General features: G+C 29.4%; 1 protein-coding gene across 1 annotated transcript; it reads left to right on the top strand.

Moving 5' to 3' along the window:
- The first annotated feature begins 8243 nt into the window (after nt 1-8243).
- On the top strand, nt 8244-23169 carry LOC120358814. The gene is made up of 4 exons (XM_039454316.1): nt 8244-8296; nt 18613-18820; nt 20713-20872; nt 22609-23169. Exons 2-4 carry the CDS (start codon nt 18653-18655, stop codon nt 22806-22808), a joined length of 528 nt encoding a protein of 175 aa, XP_039310250.1. The 5' UTR covers nt 8244-8296; nt 18613-18652; the 3' UTR covers nt 22809-23169.
- The last annotated feature ends 643 nt before the right edge of the window (nt 23170-23812 follow it).

Here is a 23812-nt window from a genome sequence, read left to right as displayed (position 1 = left end):
CAGAACATGGTAGAGTTCCTAAAATAAGGGCCACTTTCACCAACGCCACAGTATAACCAGTAGCGGCACTTCATGTCGGTCCTTTTGATGTTGGTGTCCAATATCACGTGACATGAAACCATGTTCTTGGTAGTAGCAACGCGCAAATCTTTAAATTGTGGAAAAGAATAAAACAAAGTATTTTATTACGCAAATAATCGTAATTCGTATTGTAATAAATAAATTTTTAAATGCAACATTAAAATAGTTTAAATAATTGTACAAAAATAAATAAAAAACATTTAAGTAGCAATATTAAGTACGTTATTATATTTATAGTAATTTAATAAAATAAACAATACATATTTATCATTTTTATTTTATTTAATAATAAACAATTGAAATTAATGTACAATTAGATTTATTACAAATTATGCATAAGACGTCGATTTACAGCATAAATTCTTGATCAATGATTCATGTTCTCTTATAAAATAAAAATACACAATTTTTTTATATTTTACACTCTATATGGATATAAATTAATCATTCTAAAAATATATAATTTATAAAAATGTACAATTTCTAAAAAACATACAATTTTAACTTTATGCTAAATACAATTTATAATGTAATAATGTAAAAGGCTAGAAAAACGAACGTAATTAGAGTTATTTGTGAATTATTTTGAGACTTAATTTAATTTTACTTGAACTTAATTGTTTAATATTGTTATGTATTTGAATATTTATTATTGACGTCTGAGGAAGACTAAATACGCCAAAACGTTACATCTTTATATTTAATACGGAATAAAATAATTATATTAAGATCTAATTATGCGCTCGTTTTTCAGCCTTTTACAATTACTATTTAAGAATATACGAGCTGATAAGTTAATAGTTTTTATAATTTACAATTTATTATAAAATATAATAATTTATTTCTATGTTATTGTTATTTTATGTAAAATATTTAGTTCACATGGAAAATTAATATATTTCTGTTTTGTTAATATCAACAATTCAAAGAGTAGCACTCGATTGCTCAAGTTGCTAATAGGCTTATTTAATATAAAATTTGTTGATTGGCTGTTTCAAAAGGAAACTTCTATGCACCCATCGTTGTAAGTTAATTACAACGTCATTGTCAATTGGAACGCTCTCAAATAAGAATAATTTTGTTAATAATTATGCGCAGAATATTTTGGCAGGATTTAGTCACCTAAAAAAACAAAACAATATTAATTGCAAGACAAAAGGTTTCTAATAAAAAATGACATCAATTATAAGACAAAATATTTTTATTAATATTTTAAACAAATTATTTACATTCTATGTAATGAAACAATACATAAACTATGCTTCTCTTCATTTTAAACGTATAAAATAATATTGATCAATAAATGTAACTTAATATAACCTTTTAATATAATTTTTTAATATTAAAATAATATTGATCAATAAATACTTATAATTTTTACAATATAATCTTTTATAATAAATAATAAAACGAAAAAATCAAACTAAAAAGTCAAACTGAAAAATAAAAACTTAGAAGAATAACATTCAAAACAAAAAATTAATTGTGATTTAAAATTATAATCTTTTTGTTTTTCTGTTGTGTTTTAAAATATTTGTTTGCAAATTTTAAAGTAAAATAGAGACGAACTCTGGCATACAATTAAAAAAAATATTTTTTTGGAAAATCTTTACATGGGTGAGGACAAATTACTGTTTCTAATAAAGTAATCATAGTAACAAGAACGAATTCATTTAAAATAAGCGTATTTAAATGATTAAAAAAAATATTATCTAAATTTTTTATGTAAGTTACAAATATTTGGTTTGGAACACATAATCCGCCATACATATTTTCTTCAGTAGATTTTGTTGCTCTAAATAATGTATAATATCTGTTATTATTAAAATTATCAATGTCTTTAGCAAAATTTTCACATGTATGGGTCACAGGAATGTTGCTTTAAGGAGGTTTATCTGGTACATAGTACGTCAAGCGAGAAACACGTTCAACTTTGACTTGACTAGCGCAGTACGCTGACTAGATTTGGCAACGTCAAATTTCTACGTTATGGGTTTTTTCTAATATTTTTTCTCAAACTTTTACATTTTAAATAGCGCGTACTTTGGTAAGAAGTTCCGATGTTGCCGCTCATCGAGTAATGGAAGATAACCTACGCGTAAACGAGATTTTTGCAAAAAATATCTACTCATTTCTTATTTCTCAGATATCCAATCGATCTACACTCTTTGCACAAATTTTTCTTACATATTTTTTTGTTATTATCATTAATTTGTACAAAAACTGTCTGTTAATTCTTTACAAATTTTGTGGAAGAAGGCTCGAAAAATGTCATTTTCCATAAGACACAATGTAAAGTTGCACTAAATATTTTTATTAATATCTCATCACTGAGGTATCCAAAGGACTTAAAAATTTGCGAGATATATTTTTATACACATCTTAACTTGTATTTAATTTTTTTTCAAAATTTATCTGTTAATTACTAACCAGATGAACCTCCTTAAACTTTTTGACATAAGATAACCGCAAATATAATAAAATGCATTTTCCTCAACTATGTCCTTTTGTCGATAATCATGGTCATCAATTTCAACAGGTACTACTTTTTGCAATGATGTATTTTGCATAAACATTTCATCTCTAAACTCGTTTATTCTAGTCATCATATCTGTTTCCGAATCTTCAACAACTAAAGTACAATTTCCTGTTTGAATTGAGCAATGATTAGAAGCAAATGATTTTTTAAAAGAATAATAAAATTGCACTGGAGTTGGATTAAATGCATTGCCTGATAAATTTCTAATATTTCCAAATGTATGTTCGACCATATCTTGATTAATACGCCTCATTAATAAAAATTGAAAGCCTGAATTAATTTTTTTTAAATATTCCCACATTTGATTTAAGCTATTTATGTTTTGATTCCAGCATTTAAATACATTAACTTTGTTTGTAATATCTTTGCCATCTTTTGTAAAAACTGTAAGACTGCTGAAATATGTTTGTAATGATTTTAAAAATTCCAATTGTTCTTCTGAAGCTGTAAATGCGTTTCTGCTTGGTTTTTTTCCTTTAACGGATGATGAATTAAAAATATCAAATGCAGCATCTAATTTTTCAACAAATTCTGATGTATCTTTAGCAGATGTCGGCAAACGTCCAAGTGAGATCATAGTATTAATAGCAGAAGCTACAGAAAAACTTAAAATTTGAGCTGCATATTTTACTTTCATTCGTTGAAAATTATTGGGATGGATGTGTGTGTCCTGATTTAATTTAGGTAATAATTTATTAAAATTCTTTTTATCAACTTCATATAAATTTTCAATGTGTTGCCACGAAAAAATTTTATCTCCTGATTTAATTATATTATTCAATAAATTATTTCTAGCTGCTTTTATAAGATGTGGTGGATCAACGTAAAACAAAAAAGCAAAATATTTTTTGCCCATTAACAGTATAATAAGGTTTCTCATGAGTTACACCTAATTTTTTAGCTGTCTTTTTATAATCCGTTCCCATATCTGTTACTTCTGTAACAACTCTTAAATTTATATTCTGAAGCCGTTCAACACATTCAATAGTAATCATTTGCAACTCATCAGCATCCATAGCAGAATTAAGAAAAAAATAACCAAGTGGTTGCTTAAATTTATTTGTTAAACCTCTGACCATGATTATCGCTGCATTACATGCAGTTGAAAATGTTTTACTATAACCTGTATCGTGAAATCCAATTACTATATCTCTATTAATCATATAAAATAAACTTGCTTTTAATGACATTGTATCAATGCAAATACAACAATACTTATCTAACAAATGCAAATTTTCAGTTTTAATCTTAAGTCTTTCAAATATAATATTATTTAAACCTGGAGGAATTATAAGTCCTTCTATAATGCGTTCAAGAGTTCTTTTTGATGGTAAAATAAAAGTATTACTTAATGCTCTATAAGCTTTGGGGCCTTTAAAATATAAATTTAAACAGAACATTTTAAATTCTTTAGTATATCTATTACCATTTTTTTTGTTATTGAAATTATCTCCCTGAACTTTCATAAAATCAGCTATCGGCTTTGGATAAAATTTGTAAAGGAGTTTCTGAAAATCGCTATAAGTAATATCATCTAAATTTTTTTCCTTATTATATTTAAGTTTGACACGTTTTAATCTTTTTTCTGCAGTATCACATTTTCTTCTGAGAGCTTCTTTCCTTGGTGTTCGATTGGATAATTTTGGTTCGGTTTCAGTAGCTTTATCTTCTTTACATTGTAGAACACTATTTGATGAATTAAAATCTATTGTATTTGAAATAGCATCTAAAATTACAAATATAATAAAAATTAAAAATCTTCTAAATAAAGTAAACAAAATCTAATGTAACTAAAAGTTTCTCTAATAAATAATATTCTACCTGTCAAATTGGCTCTTGAATAACTGATTTTAACTTCGGGCACATTTACTTGTACATCTTCTGTACAATTTTCTATTGAAGTTTCAACTAAAAGAAGATTTAGTATAAACAATTTAATATTTATATAACATATTTAATAATAATAATATATTAAGAATAATTAGTAAAAAATATGTAATGTAATAATTTATTTTATAATTAAGAAGAATTACCGTTGATTTCACTTTCAGTAGCAGTAACAGCTTCGTTGGAAATATTAGGAACCGCACTTATTGGAACTGCATGTGGCTGAAGTCGATTCTTTAAATTATTCTATTATCTACTTATACTGTGCCAACGCCGATTAACTTAATCGCTGATTAGTCTATGGGAATTGACCAATCATATTTGTCGTTAAGTAAAAACGACAAATGCGATTGGTCAATTCCTATAGACTAATCAGTAATTAAGTTAATCGGCGTTGGTGAAAGTGGCCCTAAGAGTATGACAAATGTAGTGACGATTTTTGATTGGTTGCTTTAATCACCTTTGTGACCCTATTTGTTGGATTAAAGGGCCTCGCACATGAAATGCATAACAGAGTATAAGCGTAGCATAAAGGTTGGTTTATGCAGGCCGTAACCGCTAACTTATGCTGGAATCTATAAGAAATTGACCAATCATAATCGATTTATAGAAGAATTATTAACTATGATTGGTCAATTTCTTACAGATTACGATATAAGTTAGCGGTTATGGCCTGCATAAACCAACCTTAAGACTTCTGGACCAATGGGAATCTTATATAAATCAACATGACAACTCTGACCTTGTTTACACCGAGCACTTGATACTCGTACTAAAGCCTGCCGCAGACGATATGTTTTTTCTTACTGGATTTCTAATTGGATTTTCTTACTTGCTACTGTACGGGCAATGGTACTGGCAGTGCTACTGGCCGTGGCTTCACCCGGTGCGAGTTTTCGTACGGGCTAAGCAACTGAAATTTGTTTCATAGAAGTGGCACGCTTAAATATGGATGAGATAGATGAGATGGATGAAATTATTGCAACAGTTGTACATTGTCGTAAAATTGCATTATTTTTAATTATTGAAAAATTGCGACAACGAAATAAATATCGCCGACGTTTATGGAGTCGACAGTCAATACATTCTTCAATGCCTCACTTTTACTGTGTTTATTACGGTAATTTGGTGTGTTTATCGCATATAAACATGGATCTTATTAGTAGGCCTCTATTAAACATAAAATACTTTCTTTGGACTATTTTGAAGTCTTTTCATTTCTGCACGATGTTATGTTTGCGAAGTGAATTCACGTTTGAACTTTGACAACACTTCGACAGTATAACCTGGTATAACCCAGTATAACCTATAAGACTGCGTCCTGATTGGCTTTCACAATAAACCAGTACAGAATCACGTAAGAAAAATAGGACATGATCTATTACAAAAATCCAGTACGCGAGCCAGTAGCGTAGCCCGTAAGCTACCCATTTCCAGTACGGGAGCACGTAAGACTGCCAGTAAGGGCACGTAGGAGCACGTAAGCAATCTCGTAAGAAAAAACGTATCGTCTGCGGCAGGCTTAACTAGTAATTTTCTATTAAATTATCTTAATTTCGGCAATAAATTTAAAAAATAGTATATTAAGTTGGTACAATATGAATCAAGATAATTAAATATATGTATTATGTATACACGCATTGTCGACAATAAGATAAATTAATAGAAAGTTACGAGTTAGTACGCGTATCAAGTGCTCGATGTAAACTAGGCCATTGGCCCATCGGTCTTATGTTGTGCTTATGTTATGTTATACATTTCATGTGCAAGGCCCTTAAAGGTTGGTTTATGCAGGCCGTAACCGCTAACTTATGCCGGAATCTGTAAGAAATTGACCAATCATAGTTGATTATTTTTGTATAAATTGATTATGATTGGTCAATTTCCTATAGATTCCGGCATAAGTTAGTGATTACGGTTTGGATAAACCAACCTTTAAGGTTGGTTTATGCTGGCCGTAACTGCTCACTTATGCCGGAATCTGTAAGAAATTGACCAATCATAGTTGATTATTCTTGTATAAATTGATTATGATTGATCAATTTCTTATAGATTTCGGCATAAGTTAGCGGTTATGGCCTGCATGAACCAATCTTTAGGCTATAACACATACCTTCCATAACCGTAACCATAAGATGTACCGTAAGAATTATCCAATCACAGTCGAGAATTCAGATTCTTATTTCTTAATTCTCAACTGTGATTGGATAATTCTTACGGTACGTTTTATGGTACGGCTATGGAAGGTGTGTGTTATAGCCTTTAAGGTTATAAAGGTTGGTTTATGCAGGCCGTAACCGCTAACTTATGCCGGAATCTATAAAAAATTGACCAATCATAATTAATTTATAGAAGAATAATCGACTATGATTGGTCAATTTCTTACAAATTACGGCATAAGTTAGTGGTTATGTCCTGCATAAACCAACCTTTATAGCCTTTAAGTAGCCTTAAGTATAACAATTTTAGGTAATACTGAAGGAGACGATCTTACTCACCGATTTAGCTGAAATTTTAGTATTTTGTTTAGTTTCATACGTACAGTCGTTTTCATTATAGTTGCGACACTTTTTCTTCGATGGTTTTTGGAATGTAGTTTTGCTCATCGAGTGGCGAACGTAATTGGTTGGATCCACAAGTAAGAACCAATCATGTTCTCAGCTCTTGTTATAGTTGTGTGTTCAGAGACGCATCTAAGAAAAAGTGTCGCAACTATAATGAACACGACTGTACAGTCGCTTTCATTATAGTTGCGACACTTTTTTTAGATGCATTTCTGAACGCGCAACTATAACGAGAGATGAGAACGACTGCAGTTGTGGAGGTTAGCGCGAAATGTCAAACGTTGATATACAAGGTGTCACAAAGAAAATTTGGGCACCTTGGAGGAAATATAAGATAAGTATACTCGCAAATATTTTTCAAATAGAGTTTATAAAAAAATATTCGCACATTTTTCGTATAGGATCGGCTTTGGTCTAATTGAGCTTTATATATTCGTCATTACAGCAACGATGAGCTGAGATGCTTAGATGTAGTTAAATAAATTATAACTACAATAAATATAAAAAATTAAAATTTTAAATATTTGTTACAGTTATAATTATAATTTATTTAACTACATCTAAGCATCTCAGATCATCGTTGTTGTAACAACGAATTTATAAAGCTCAATTAGACCAAAGTCGATACGGAAAATGTGTTATTTATTAATTAAAGCTAACTTTTTCTTATTTTTAGAAGAAGTAGAAGATACAAGGATGACATTGAAAGAAAGGTAAATAAGATTTTAGTTTAATTACGTAAGACGTAAGAAAAATTTTGTAATAAATATACAATTTATTATTTGCATAGGTATCACTTTCTGGTCCATTGATGCAACAAGCACGCAACATTTTGAAACAGATGGATGGTAAAGTGATGAAGAATGAATTTGATATTCAAATTCTTGATTTATTGGCGAATTCTTGGCCAGACAGACCACCAGTTGAGAAAAGCTGGAACTATTGAAGGTAATATTATTTTAAAGTATGCGGCTCTTTATATTTTATTATAATATTTATCTATTGCATTATTTCTTAAAAGGATATGAAGACTGGTTTATTAGAAGAAGGGAAAGCTACCTTACTCACGAAAATGTCTTTGGAAGAAGGGAAGCCAGATCCTGTCACATAGAGGATAAAATATTCGTTGCACCACCGAACTTATGACAAGTGATTTATTTATTCCAATTATGTTTGCACCCATTGCTTGTGCGACAGCATTGAAAATATTACATTCTCCATGGAGGTAAAAAATGATTATTTCAGTGTAATCTTTAGCTTTATATATGTATACATAAATCTTTTAATAACTTTAGCTTTATATATGTATGCATAAATCTTTAAATATTAAGTTAGAAAAATATATATATATTTTTTTTTTTCTAACTTAATACATGCGTTGTTTCTAGGTGAATTAATTTGGCGTCAACAATGTGCGAGATTTAATACCAAATGGACGTAATACAGTTATTGTTATGGAAAAGATTTATGTACATTCATTTAATTTACTGATCAACTTCTTGATTTTCATGTTGATTTTGTTAAAAATTAAATTTATTTTAAGAAAATCCGTAATATGTATAAATTGTGCTTCCACATGCGAGATCTAATAATAATACGAATAAAATTCAATGTGAATAACAGAGAAAAGGGACCTTGACATTTAATTACATAGCCACTGGACTCACGCATCACGAATTGCGTAACGAATCCGGTTCCAGTTTTCTCTCTCTCTCTCTCTCTCTCTTCCTCCTTTAATAGAAGAAGCAGCAAAAAAAAATTTGGTCGCCTAGGTAGCTCGCATCGATTTCGCGGAATTCGATTTTTACCATTGAACATTGCATTTGTTTTCGTGATTCGATGCCAAATGTTATCAAAAATTTTGTTTTACACACTTATTACTCTTGAAGTGAAATCTATTCAATGTAAAATTCATTATTAGATCATGCTTAAAGTCATTGATAGAAAAGATTTGTGAAATTGGATAATACGATAGTCCTGTGGGTCCTTTAATAGAAAATTGTGTTTCAATTTAAAATATTTTAAAAATTTACGTTTTTTTACATTAAATAATATCAAAGTCAGATATTAAACTTATAATATACAATAAAAATATTTTATATTTACGTTAAAACCATGTTTGTCAAAACTTTTACATTGAGTTCTATTCGTATTATTATTATATCTCGCGTGTGGAAGCATAATTTATACATATTATGGATCTTCTTAAAATAAATTAAATGATATAGACTTTTTATATTGATGCTCGATGTCCATAATTTATTTTAGTGTCGAAATAAATTACATGATCAAAAGTGACTGTTGAGTTTTATTAATCAATGTTAATTCTAATAAAGATTCTGATCGAGTTTATAAATGATAAAAGTAAGCATGAAACGTTAAAACAAGCATTTTATTTTTTGCAAAAAATTCTTTATAATATTTTGAATTCTTTATAATATTTCGAGAAGGGGAAATTTTACTATAATATAATGAACGTCCGTTAACATTAATACCCATCCCGACTTTTACAAAGGAACGTTTTGTAAAAAGTAACTCGTTACCATTACTCGTTACTGATTTCGTAAAGTAACGCGTTACCGTTACCGTTACATCGAAAATATCAATTCATTACTTTTTTGTAATGCTAAAGAATTAAGTTGTTAGATTTTAAAATTATATTATTTAATAATCAATACCCTGATAAGGATCTATCTATATTTTAATATGTAGTCCTAGTCTGTTATGCGCAATTTTGTATGTTTATTTTATATTTTGTATTTATACAAATTGTTTCTTTACTTATATATCAGGGTTATCTTATTAAAATTTGTAATGTGTAAAACTTTTGCGTAGGCATTTATGTGTAAATATATTTAATTCATTAATAAATATGTTTTTTACTACTTCTTCCCTTTAGAGAAATTTAGTACTGACCAATTAATTATTTATTTTAAGTATTAAAAGCATTGCTTCTGATATTCAAAATAAGTAATTAATTGGCCAATACTAGTGCTAAATTTCTATGAGCGTTACACATTCCATAGTACAAATTATAAAAATATTCCCTACAATTAAATGTAAATAATATAATACATATAAAATGCCAGATGATTATTACTGTTCATTTTGTTTAGTAATTTTACAATTTGTAGCAATCAATATTTTATTTATTACAATAGTTTTACATAATAATTTCTTTGTAAAATTTTGTTCTATAAGCTATTGTAATAAATGCTCTACAAAAACATTTATAGACCTACAAATTAAGTTAAATATTGCTATAGATTATTATTATTTTGTTATTATATTATTATGCTAGTTTACATACATGCTTTAAATACTTATTACAACTTATTACGCAAAGTTCTGTTAAATGTGATAGATTTTTAAGTCAACAACTATTATATTTTAATAACAATTGCAATAAATTGCAACAAAATTATTTAAATTTACAACATCTTTCAGTTTTGTTAATAGTGCAATATTTTACAACCTTAAGCAGTTTGTCAAATGATTTAAGACAGGTCTCTTAGAACAATTTTTTAAACTTATTTATTACATTTTATCTCCGTCCCTATTTGTATTATTATTTGTAAAAGAGCATTCCCCAATTGTATTAATGTTACATTTTTTCCTTAGTGTATAATCAAATATACACCATTATATAATTATGTAACACATCCTACACAAAATGAAAATGACTTGAAATGCTCTTTACCTTAAATTGTTTCTGTCTTTTGCTAAAATTGCTTTCACTTTCTATATGAGTCAGTGGGTCCATGGGTCATCTTTGGTCCTTCTCGCTCTTACGGAAAGCGATAATCACTTTTAAATTATTCCGAAGGTCGACGAAAAAAGATTATTGGCGGATTATTTTTGCCGTTGGTTCGACGCTCACGATTTAATGACATAGACTACACATCAGCGTTGGCGTATTTTACTTAATTTTCGAAAAGATATTACAATACAAAATTAACAAATCAAGATGATTTAAGTTTTACAAACTTTTTAATTACTTGTTTAATAAACTATGAAATGGAAGATTAAATTATTATTCAATTTATAGAATAAATTCATTTCTTCATATACTTAGATTTATTAACAACCCAATAAACACAGATCAGTATAAGATACGTATAATAACCATTATAATCATACATATTTTACGGTATAAAAACGTATGAGATAAACGTATATAATCCGTGGACATGTCCGCAACCCATTCCATTTTTTTACGTATTTATATATACGTAAAAAAAATGTATATATGTTCACATTAAAACGTTATTTCAGCACGAAGATTTTATTATAATCGTCCATGGGTCTTTCTCGATTTTAATTGTATAATATGATTATGTACTATGTTATTTAAATATATTTTATGTTAAATTGATATTAAACACTTTTCATTGTTAAAATAACATAATTCACGAATAAATAAATAACATAAAAAATAAGTTTAAAACAAATAAAATATGCTAATGTACATATATTATAATATTAATTTTAATGAAGAAAATGCTTTCATAATTTGTTTCCAAATTATGTCGATGTTATATATATATATATATATATATATATACACATATATTTTAATATATTACACAATATTTGTGTTACTTCCTAAATAGTCATATATAAAATGTATTAAATTAAATACAAAATTGTTTTACCGTGACTTTCTGAATCGCGCACTTTAAGGACAACTTTGCTATAATACAGATCGGAAAATAATTATGTTAAACCATTTAAAAAATTGTATCGGACGTTTAACTTGATTGCTGGAATGCCAAAACTGTTTACACCAACATTATCACGCTCGGACGTCCATAATTATTTTGATGGTCCAACATAAAATTACCCAGGTAACAAAATGCGCGCATGCCGTGCGAATTATCCGCACGGTGTGAGCTCACGGTATCCGACAGATGCGTCATCATATGAGAATCATATCAGTCGCATGCGTGCGAGCGATATAAGTCTCAAATGCATTCTCCAAATGAAACTCATATTGCTCGCATGCATGCATACGGTACTCAAAAATTCTAACCATTTTTTTCACGTCCCAATCAACATACAATATTAAAAAAATGTTTTTAAAAACATTTTAAAAACTTTTGCGATAAAAAAATTTTTTTAAACCTTAAAATTTATTTCTTTTTACATTAAACAAATTTTTTTTCAATATTGAAATTTTTTTAAGAATTTTTTTTCTGAAATTCCACGTGGTCACCCAAGTTGCGATTCCGGTGAACGTTACTTGATCTCTGTGATCACTACGAATTGATTCCTCGTGGTGATCTATAAACACTTTGTGCTAATACATGTACATCAGTGATAAATCAAGTCAATAGATGTTATCGAAAAAACGAAATATATATATAATTAAAGTATATTATTTATATATATATATATATATATATATATATATATATAATTAAGTTAATTTTTTACTGATTTTCATAGATGTCATTAAAATATTTTTTAAACAAATTTTAAAATCAATAATAATTAACAAATAAATAGCTTAAATGTTAAATAAATAATAAATAAACGATTTTATAGAGACGAAAAATAAATAAAATAATTAATATTAAATAAACATTAAATAAATATTAAATAAACATTTAAAAAATGCTTACTAAAATTATTTTTTTAATTAAATAATTCATGAAAAATAAATACTTAAACAATATTAAATAAACGTTTAAAAAATGATCATAAAAAAAATCAATATTAAATTTATATTAAATTAATATTTAATAAATGTTAAATTAATGTTTTTGAAATTGTTGAAAAATTAATGTAAAATAAATATTAAATTAATGTTAAATAAATGTTAAATTAATTATTTTAAAAAATGACTTTTCAAATAAAAAATTAATGTGAAATAAATATTAAAGTTGAATAAATGTTAAATTAATGTTTTTAAAAAATGTTTTTTTAAATGAAAAATTAATGTGAAATAAATATTAAATAAACATAAAATAAACGTTAAATGAACATTAAATAAATATTTTCCAAAATCATTATTTTAAATATTTAATTAATGTTAAATATTTAATAAATATTTATAAATATTTTTGTTATAATGAATTGTACAATGAAAAATTAATATTAAAAAAACATTAAAAAAATATTGTGTGCTGATTGGGTCACACCGTGAAATGTTCCCATCACGCGTGATTGCAACATGCGACCTTTTACGCGTACATGCGTGTGCCCATCACATTGTGAGGGCACTGTGATGCACTTTTGCACGCACAGCGTAATTATCACGTCGTCCGAATAACGTGAACTCACAAATTGTATTCTGGGTATTTTGTGATCTGTATCTAGCTAAATTTTTAGCTAGATACAGAACACAAAATAATTTTAGCTGTAGTAAAATTGTTGTTTCTGTGCTCGTCTTGCGGACTGTCAAAAAAAGTTAGATGTTTCGAAAACGGGACCAAAAGTTGGAGGAATATAATTAATGTATAACCATGCAAGTGAGTAAAGAATTCTCGTACCACCCGGCAAGATCACGATGGAAAAGAAAAGGTAGGCCAAGATTGAGTTTATGAAATTTATGACGAGATCAGATTACTATTTTACTTATTAATAGCATAAAAGCTATGTTTTCTAATATAAATGTTTTAAAACATAATTGTCTCAAAAGTATCATGAGTTTAAATAAATAATTAAAATCATGTTTGTATAATGTTTAATCGTAGAATTACTAATTATCTAATTACTAAAATATCTAATTATTTTTATGTCGATACATAATTTTAATTTATGGAATTATTATTACCACAATTAATTATTACACGAACATCCTGTGTTGGCTCTTATGGCATTTTTACATTGTTTGATTTACTTCTTTAAAGCTTTTTCTGTTTTATATATTTTTAATTATTATTATGTTGCGACAAAATTTTAATTCGTCAAATTATTTTTTTCATGGAATTATTATATTCATACATAATTTTAATTATTTATTTGAATTCGTAGTTTTTTTAAAACAATTATTTTGTAAAACATTATTATTAAAAAACATTTTTTTATGCTATTAAAAAGTAAAATAGTTTGCCATTTTCTCTAAAAGTACGGGAAAAATCTTAAAAAATTTGTGTCTACAAGAATTGTATAAATATTGTAGTTTTAGCTATAAATGTAAAAAAAAAAGAAAAATTTCTCAAAATGATAATCTCCAATATCTCGGATTCAAGGCATATCATATTTTTTAAACCATCAATTTTATCAAATCATTTTTAATCTAGGCTTGTGCAATGTGTACAGTAATTATTTTCATGATAAAAATTAAATAAAAAAAAAATTAAATAATATCAATAACGTCAAATAAATAAAAATTTGGGTGTCAGTATAAATAAAATCAATTTCATTAAAAAATAAAAGATAAAAAAACTTCCAAAGAATTGGCCATTAAAATATCGTAAGTTTTGGAACACTTTGTATGATTATATATAGTTATACATAAAAAGTTTTTTCCTGTATTCTTTACTTTCATGACTGTATGTATCCAAAATAGATAAAACTTGCAAAGAAAATGGTCTCAAAAAGCAAAAGATTTGATAATCTCAGTGCAAGACAAAAAAGAAGGAGGTTATCTTCAATTCAAGATTCCCTAAGAAACTTTCAAACACAGGAACTGGATGGGTCTACATCAGATGAAGTATCAGAGAACGATGAATTATTACGAATTCAGGCACCATATCTTGCTTCAATTGTCAGTGAAGATAATGACCAAAATAATGAAGAAAACACTGGTGAAGAAGAACAGTATTCTAATAGAGGTGAAGAAGTGGAAAGCAACGAAGACAATGAAGAGGAAGAAGGAAACATTATTGAAAATAATCAAGAAGTAGAGGGCGGTAATATTGAAGAATTTAATATAAATGAAGAAAATAATTCATCTAGGTCTTCGGAAAAAGAAGACAATTGTATACCAGAAAACCCACATGATTTGAGAAAGAGGGCATTAAAAAATGCTTTTTTAGCGGCAAATATTAAACATAAACAAGGTAATGTACTACTGAAAACGTTACGCGAGCACCCATTTAACTTGGATTTTTTACCAAAAGATGTGAGAACTTTGTTACAAACTCCCACTGCTTCTGCTTCTGTACATGTCCAACAAATACCTGGAGGAGAATACCTGCATATAGGATTAAAGTGTACACTTAAAAAAAATTAGGAAACCTTCCTGCCGAAATGTTGCCAGAGAATATAGAAATAGATTTTAGCACTGATGAGGCACAAGCAAATAATAGTAGTACTTGTCAATTTTGGCCCATCCAATTTCGAATTATTAATTGCACTGACCAAAGGCCCATGATAGCCGGAGTATTTAAAGGCCAACAAAAACCATCTAATCCATTTGATTTTTTTGAAAAATTTGTCGAAGAAATTGTGGCTATCCGAGCAGAAGGTGGAATCGTTCTACATAATCGACGGTTACCACTACATGTTCGGTGTTTTATTGCTGACGCACCTGCAAGAGCCATGGTTTTAAATCATTATAGTTACACGTCACCAAATGCTTGCTCCAAATGTAAAATCGAAGGCCATCGTTGCGAAGAAATAGGCTATCGTGGAATAATGGTTTTTCCAGGCATTCATCATTCTCTAAAAACAGATGAAGGGTACATTAACATGGTTGACGAAGATCATCATAAAGGCCCAAGTCCATTACATTCGATACTAGGACTTGTCACGCAGGTTTCTTTTGAACCTTTACATCTAATATATTTAGGAAATGTGAAAAAATCGCTTCATGCCCTCATTCAGGGAAAATATGGACGTCAGAAGCTGAATCGGAGACAATTGAACATCCTAGATTCGAGAATGATGACTCTAAAATTACATTGCCCTACCAATTTTAATCGCCGCTCAAACAAACTAAGTATGTTCCATCATTTCAAAGGCACGGAATTTAGTCAATTTTTATTATATACTTCCCAGCCATTCTGGAAAATGTTCTTGTTGAAGAATATCACATGCATTTTATTTTGCTTCATTGCGTGATACGCATCCTCAGCTGTCATAATGTAACCGATGGTATATACATTTTCTGCCAAGAAACTTTAGAAACATATGTAACCATGTGTGAGCATTTGTACGGCAAACAATATATTTCCTATAACGTGCACGGCCTGTTACACATTGTAGCTGATGTTAAGAAATTAGGATTTTTGGAATCATTCAGCGCATTTACTTATGAGAATAATATGCCTCAATTTAGAAAATATATTAGAAAACCGCATCTCAGATTGCAAGAATTTTATAAAAGAATGCAAGAATTAAATGACTTTGTTGTTGCACACACCGACAATATTATTCAAATTTATGGTACAAAAAATCATGCAGAAGGCATTTCCTGTAGCAGAAAATATTCCTCTTCATCATTGTCAACAATTTAAGAAGTTACAAGTAGGAAAAATAACATTTTCTATAAACGAACGTGACAATTGCTGTCTCCTCAAAAATTTTGAAATCTGCATAATAAGTAATATTGTCCAAATTGAAGGTGAAACTTTGTTCATGGTCAAGAAATTTGGTACACGCGCAAATTTTTATAACGTTGGCGTTACTTCGGATGTTGTAGGAGTTTATCACTGCTCTAATTTATCTAATACTGTAGAAGCAATCAACATACTCGACGTCAAAGCCAAAATGTATAGAATGCCTAAGTGGAACGGCGTAGAAGGACAAAAAAACAACGTCATTGAAAATGTATGGATCTGCGTATCCTTACTTACACCATTAATAATACCTCAACAGTAATAAATAAATAATGCGAATAACGAATAAGACAAATAAAGAATAATGCAAATAACGTATAAAATTTTATTTAAATAATTATCTAAATAAAATTTATTCGAAAAATGACGAATAATGCCTAACTCTGATCCATACAAATAAACGGCAGCATTACTGTAAAAGAAAGGGTTCACAATTTTTTTTTTTATGCAAACAAATTACAAGTTACTATAAATTTATTTACTGAATAACTTCTAGATAGAAAATAGAGAAAATAAAGAGAAGATTAAAAAATGAAGCCATTAAAGAAGAAGAAAGAAGATACAATTTCCAAAGTTAGTGGTAGGAAGATAAAACGCCCGAAAAAAGTTGAGACGGCGAATGCAGAGAAGATTTTTTGCGTATTATTATATCTATATCTGTGTATTATTTATTATATATTTTATTATATATATATATATATATGTATATTGTAACAATAAGAGTACTGGGTAAAAAAAAAAAAAAAAAAAATTGTGGACTCGAACCCGCGACGGCCGCGACCTGCAAAACTATAGGCGCTCGCGCTGTCCGCCACACCACGCTGCTACTTGCCAAACTCCTTCAATGTTACGGTATTAAAGCTATATGGTGAAATTCAAACAACGATTTCACGTCAACGGTTGAGTAGTGCATCGTCTCCGTTTAGCATTTAGTATTTCTATACTAATACTACATAACTGTAAAGTTTCATCAAAATCGGTGACCCGGGTTATGTGTGGTGCCCTTGTAAGAGGCACACCAGGTTTGTGAACCTTTGGGAGTCCGTACGCCCTCGGGAGAATGCCATCACTGCAATACACCCTCTTGAAAGTAGACTATGTGATGTATTTTTTGTTCTTCCACCTCGTCAACAATTCACGAGCGCCCTTTGTTAATGTGCTAGTTGGATCTTTTTTTATATTAGAGTAAGTATTTTGATCACGTAACATTAGTAGCGTTTTAGCCATGTAATTTTCTTTGTCCATGAACACGGTGATGTTGCCCTTATCGGCTTTTGTGATCATTATATCCGGATTATCTCTGAGGAACTTTTTTGTAGTTTTTATCAAATAATTAAAAGCGTTAACAATTTCACTGTTTTGCTGCGGTAGGGAAAAAATGTTGTTGATGAGTGGAATGGCTAGATTTCTGATATGTAGACGTTGATCCGGGTTTAACTTGAACAAATTATTTTCAATATTTTTGATATGTTCAAATATTGCATTTTTCCTATCGCAAACTGGCATGGAAAAATTTTCCCCGAGTTGCAATAGCAATTGTACCTCCTCTGGAACAGTGGTGGACGATAAATTCACTAGCCATTTTTCTCTGATATTTGAGAGTGAGGAGCCATTCAATTTATCAATAAAGTCTCCCGGATTCACGGTCACTTTCTCCTTCTGCGACTAAGAGGATGTGTTCGTTGTTTGTATCGTAAATTTTGGGTCGTTCCTATTCCTATCAGTGAACGAATAACAATAGCTTATTGGTTTTATTTTTCTTAGTAAGTGTTTATTATTCTTATGTATCAGCCAATTTAATTTCCTATCTAACCTATCGTGTTCTTGTTTTAAATGAGATTGAAACGTGGCCTTCTGTATATCGAAAAATGAATAGCAAATGTTAACCGGAACATGTCGTAAAATCTGTCTCCTGAGGTGGAAGATTTGTTGTTGAGAATGGTTGACAGATCTAAACGCATTCAGTTCACCAAAAATTAATAGCATACTATCCTCTTCGCCTCTACTTGTATATTAATACTTTAATTTGTAGGAATTTCGAAGATAATACTGTAAAATGTCTGAAGAAGGTGATGAAATCAAATAAAGAATTAGTTAAAATGGTTAAGCGATTGAAAGATAATAAAGTGGAAGTTGCACGTACATTTTATCAAGCGTTGGAGGGCTTTCCATTACAGACAATTGAACAATTTCATGAGTTCGAAAATGATAATTCAAAGAATAACCAATATGACAAATTAGTGAGTACCATTACAAATCCATGCAATGTGCGTAAATGTATAATTTAAGTTAATTACTTTAGGGGTTTACTCTGTAACTTGGTCGATCTATATATAAGTGACTTTCATTGAACTGTCAAAAGCAGTTATTTTCTGAAAATATAGTATACTACTTTTTCAGAAAATAACTGCTTTTAACAAAAAAATATAATACGAGGTGTGTTCAAAAAGTATCGCGAATTTTGAATTTTCGCGGGTTACGTATATTCGAATTTCGATCTTTTTGTGGCGTTATGTTGGTACTCATGTCTCTCACTTATGCCGACAAGCTCGGCCATTTTGAATGTTCACTTAATTGTTGACAGCTGCTTTGCTTGCACGTGTTTTGGATCGTCTTCGATTTTTACCTATTCAAAAAAATGGATCAAAGAACCTGTATCAAATTTTGTGTGAAAAACGAAATTAAGTGCGCGGATGCATTCCGAATGTTGACTGTGGCATACGGAGAAGCTACCTTGGACCGAAGCAACGTTTATCGGTGGTACAAAATGTTCTCAGAAGGCCGAGAAGATGTGAACGACGAAGAGCGTGCCGGACGCCCGAGCACTTCAACAACAGACGAAAAAATTAATGAAGTGGAGAAAATGGTATTGGCCAATCGTCGAATCACCGTTAGAGAAGTTGCTGAGGACCTAAACATATCGATTGGCTCGTGCCATTCGATTTTTATCAATGATTTGGGCATGAGACGGGTCGCCGCGAAATTCTCCAAAATTGCTCAATTGCGACCAAAAACAGCATCGCATGAACATTGCTAATGAGATGTTGGACTCTGTCCGCGACGACCCAAATTTGCTCCAGAGGGTCATAACTGGTGACGAATCGTGGGTTTATGGTTATGACGTGGAAACCAAAGCTCAATCATCTCAATGGAAGCTGCCGCACGAACCAAGACCGAAAAAAGCGCGCCAAGTTTGGTCGAATGTGAAAGTTTTGCTGACAGTTTTCTTCGATTGCAGGGGCGTGGTGCATCATGAGTTCTTGCCACAGGGTAGAACGGTCAATAAGGAATATTACCTGCAAGTTATGCGCAATTTGCGCGAAGCAATCCGCCAGAAACGCCCGGATTTGTGGAAGAACAAAAATTGGCTTTTGCACCACGATAACGCCCCTGCTCACACATCGTTGCTTGTGCGCGACTTTTTGGCCAAAAACAACACACTAATGATGCCGCAGCCACCGTATTCCCCAGATCTGGCCCCCTGTGACTTTTTCTTGTTCCCTAAACTGAAGAGGCCCATGAAAGGACGACGTTACGCTACGCTTGACGAGATAAAGACGGCATCGAAGGAGGAGCTGAACAAGATAAAAAAAAATGATTTTTTGAAGTGCTTCGAAGATTGGAAAAACCGTTGGCACAAGTGTATAATATCTCATGGGGATTACTTTGAAGGGGACAAAATAGATATTCATGAATAAATAAATAATTTTTGAAAAAACACAAAATTCGCGATACTTTTTGAACACACCTCGTATATATTATTTGTCATCATGTAGTAATATTTATATGTTTATAAAAAATGTATCAAAATTATTTATTTATAAGTTATTAAATTTTTGCGTTTCTTAAAAATAATTTTAATACATTTTTTAGAAATATATAAATATTATTACATGATGATAAATGATATGTGTTATTTCTATGCACCAACAACCGCTGTTACTCTTATTAGTCCATTAATTGTTGATTACTTGACAAATAATATGTGTTTCTTTTCTAAGAAGAAGGCCACCTCCGAAGCCCTAAAATAAATTCAACATAAGGAATCATTAAAATGGTTGTCAGTTAATTATTTCAATTATTATATTGGATAGTAGTAAAAAGAAATATGTAATCATCTATTTAATTTCAGTACCATCATTTGCGCGGTATGGGTGCTGCTAAATTACGCGATTTTGTACACATGTGCTTCAAAGAGTCAATGAAAGACGAGCTTGTGTGCAAATTTACATGGCCTGGTGGTTCCGGGACCGAAAAATTTGGTGATACCAAACTCGTCAAAATAATGTATGGTAAGATATATTAATACTAAAAAGGGACACCACAGTGATGGGTAAAAAAATATAGTTGACTTTGGCATGCAATTCTGCTAATAACTTAATAACTTACATTACAGATTTAACGTAAGACGAATAAAAAGTTTACGTTTTATGCAATATATTAAAAAAAAGTAAGTTAAAAAATATTTATCACAAAAATACAAAAAGTTAAAAAAGCCTAGTTTTTTATGTCTGGTTATAACACAATTTCTCAAAAATCATTAAACCGATCGGTTTTAATTTTTAACAATAAAGGAGAAGAGAGTATTATGGCTACTGTCGAAAATATAATGGCTACCCCTATTATCTTCGTTATTAGGTGACGTATTCTAACAATTGCTTATGGCGTTATTCGTTTAGTAGTCCGTCGTTTTTTAATGATGCTAATATGCCAATGCAAAATAACTGTGGCAATTGTTATAAGGTATTTTTACTTTTGAGCACTTCTAAACTTTTTCAAGGTACACTTTTAACCTTTAATTACATACACTTCCTCATTGTTCTTAAACTCTAGTGGATTATCACACGAAAGTATTATACGTACACTCAAATGTTTTCTTGTTATTTAACTTTTTATTTGGCTGTATACATTACGAGTTATACAAAGTTAAAACAATAACATGGAATTTTATTAATATGGTTTTTTAAGCAAAATTTTTATAGCGAAATGTTTCTTCGATAAATTAATTGTCATTTTAAAAGGCGATGTTTAGAAACATTATAATTTTGTTCTTGTTGCTTAATGTTTAATAGGAATAAAATGATATTTTTAGTGAAATTTTGAATAGTATTTTTAAAGTTTCTGAACGCAGAAAAATTTTAAATCAGAAAAATTCTAAACAATAAAAAATTAAAAACATGTATAATTTTGTCACAAAGTACTGTGTTTCTTTAAAACTAAATTAAATTTTTTTTAATTATTTTTTTTGGATAACCATAATAAAACCACTTTTTTTTTCTACCGATTCTGCAGTGCATTAGGTTTTTATAAATCCCGTCCTAAATAATAAATATTTCATTACTTTGAGTCTAGAATCTGTCAAACAATACTTTGACGAATGTATAACCGTTCAAGTTTCAATAGAAAATATTAATTATAAACAAAGTTATTCAATAAAATAAAAATGTATGTCATATTACCTTCTTCGCCTCTATACTTAAAAATTTATCATTTATATTATTCAATCATAACTTTTTTCAATATTTTAAGTTGTTATTTTATCACTTAAAAACAAATAAAGTTTTCTGAAAATCGTAATTAATCAATTTTAGATAGCTGCTATATTTTAATAAAACATATATAGTATTTTAAAAATAAGCTACAATCCAGCGATAGCCACATTATTCTTAAATATACTGTTAAAAATTGAAAGTGATCGATTCAATGGTATTTGAGAAATTGTGATATCAACCATGCACGTCACAAAAAAGTTTTTCATTAATGTTTCATATCTTCGTGATAAACAAATATTTTTTAACTTTTTTTTTAAAATATTGTATGAAACGTAAAACCTTTTCATTCGTATTATGTTAAACGTTCAACATAAGTTATTAATAACATATATAATTGAACGCCAAAGTCAATATTTTTTAACCCGTCATTGTGATGTTCTCCCTTAAAACACCGTGAATTAATCTTGCAATAATGTCTTTATCTGCATGTGTTAACATGACCATAATATATATAACGTATATATTTCTTTTTTTAGATGCAGCACAGAGCTGCCCCCTTTTTGACGGACCATTAAACAAAACTGTATTTAAAGCAGAGGTCCAAGAAGTTTTAAGGGCAGTAAAACAGCGCGTAAAAAGTCGAAAAAATAAAAATAAAAATAAAGCCAGCAATGGAAAAAAAGCGAAGAAGACAATGATGGATGTGAAACACCAAACAATCAAAATTAAAAATTAAATTATATAAATCTTTACAACTCACAGTTTCTTTGTAACAGTTGATATTCGAAATTTACTTATAATCGTTTGTTATAATTTACATTTAATATTAAGGTACATATTAACACGTTAAGAAATGTGTGCATTTAAAAGAATACATGTGATTTAGTGCATAATCTACAGTTAAAGGGATTCTTTTAGAAGTTGTAAATATTTTAATTATTGTGTCATTTATAAAATTGACATGAGCAAGTTGACCATAATGACATATGACTCGACTCGTTGTTACAGTAGTAGAAAAACACTGTTTGCAAACGAAACAGTGCACGTCCAAACGGATAATAAAAAAATTAAGTCTATTAATGATACATATAAGAAAACTACGAGTTTATGGTTAATTATATTCGTGCGACAAAGCAGAATATTATATACGCATGCAAATATACAAGCAAGTATCTCTGCAACACGCAAAATTTTGCAGAAATAGTAAATTTTATCTATTTCATCAATCTCGTGTCGATTTTGTATAAATTGCGCCATAGGTACCTCTAATTGAGTCGAGTTGCGAATGTTGCATTTGATATCATTTCCAAAATTTATTGAGTTTGTCAAGTGAGTCCGTTTCTGTTTCTGACAAGGAAACACAGGGAAGTGTCCGCCTCAGATTAAAACGAGTTTTTAATATGTTGTAGTACAGATAAAAATAAAGGACACGTATTTTTTTATACGTGCCCATACGCACTTTAAGGGGGTGAAACACTCCTTTGAAGAAAATCGGGTTTTTTCTTTCGAAGCGTGTATCGTCGAAACTATAAGAGATAAAGAAAAATGTTCTCAATGAAAGTTGAATGCATGTTTTTCTCGCATAAGATGACAAAAACATTTCGAGAACAGTCTGTGTCTAACATAAAAACGCAGACATTGAGAAAAACATTTACTACAAAATAAAACGACACTACACTAAAGAATAACAACAATTACGGTGTTGGAAGACATTAATTTCTTGTTTAGAAAATAATATGT

This window comes from Solenopsis invicta, chromosome 10 (assembly GCF_016802725.1).
Source record: "Solenopsis invicta isolate M01_SB chromosome 10, UNIL_Sinv_3.0, whole genome shotgun sequence".
In the NCBI taxonomy this organism is placed as follows: Eukaryota; Metazoa; Arthropoda; class Insecta; order Hymenoptera; family Formicidae; genus Solenopsis; species Solenopsis invicta.
The sequence above is the reverse complement of the archived record's forward strand: the minus strand, read 5'-3'. Positions and strand labels throughout refer to the sequence as shown.

Excerpts from the sequence above, each read along its gene's own strand:
- LOC120358814 (XM_039454316.1), top strand. The coding sequence starts at position 18,653 with ATGAAATCAAATAAAGAATTAGTTAAAATGGTTAAGCGATTGAAAGAT. Across the intron at positions 18,821-20,712 it reads ATAACCAATATGACAAATTA|TACCATCATTTGCGCGGTAT; the intron begins GTGAGTACCATT and ends ATTTAATTTCAG. Across the intron at positions 20,873-22,608 it reads ACTCGTCAAAATAATGTATG|ATGCAGCACAGAGCTGCCCC; the intron begins GTAAGATATATT and ends TTCTTTTTTTAG.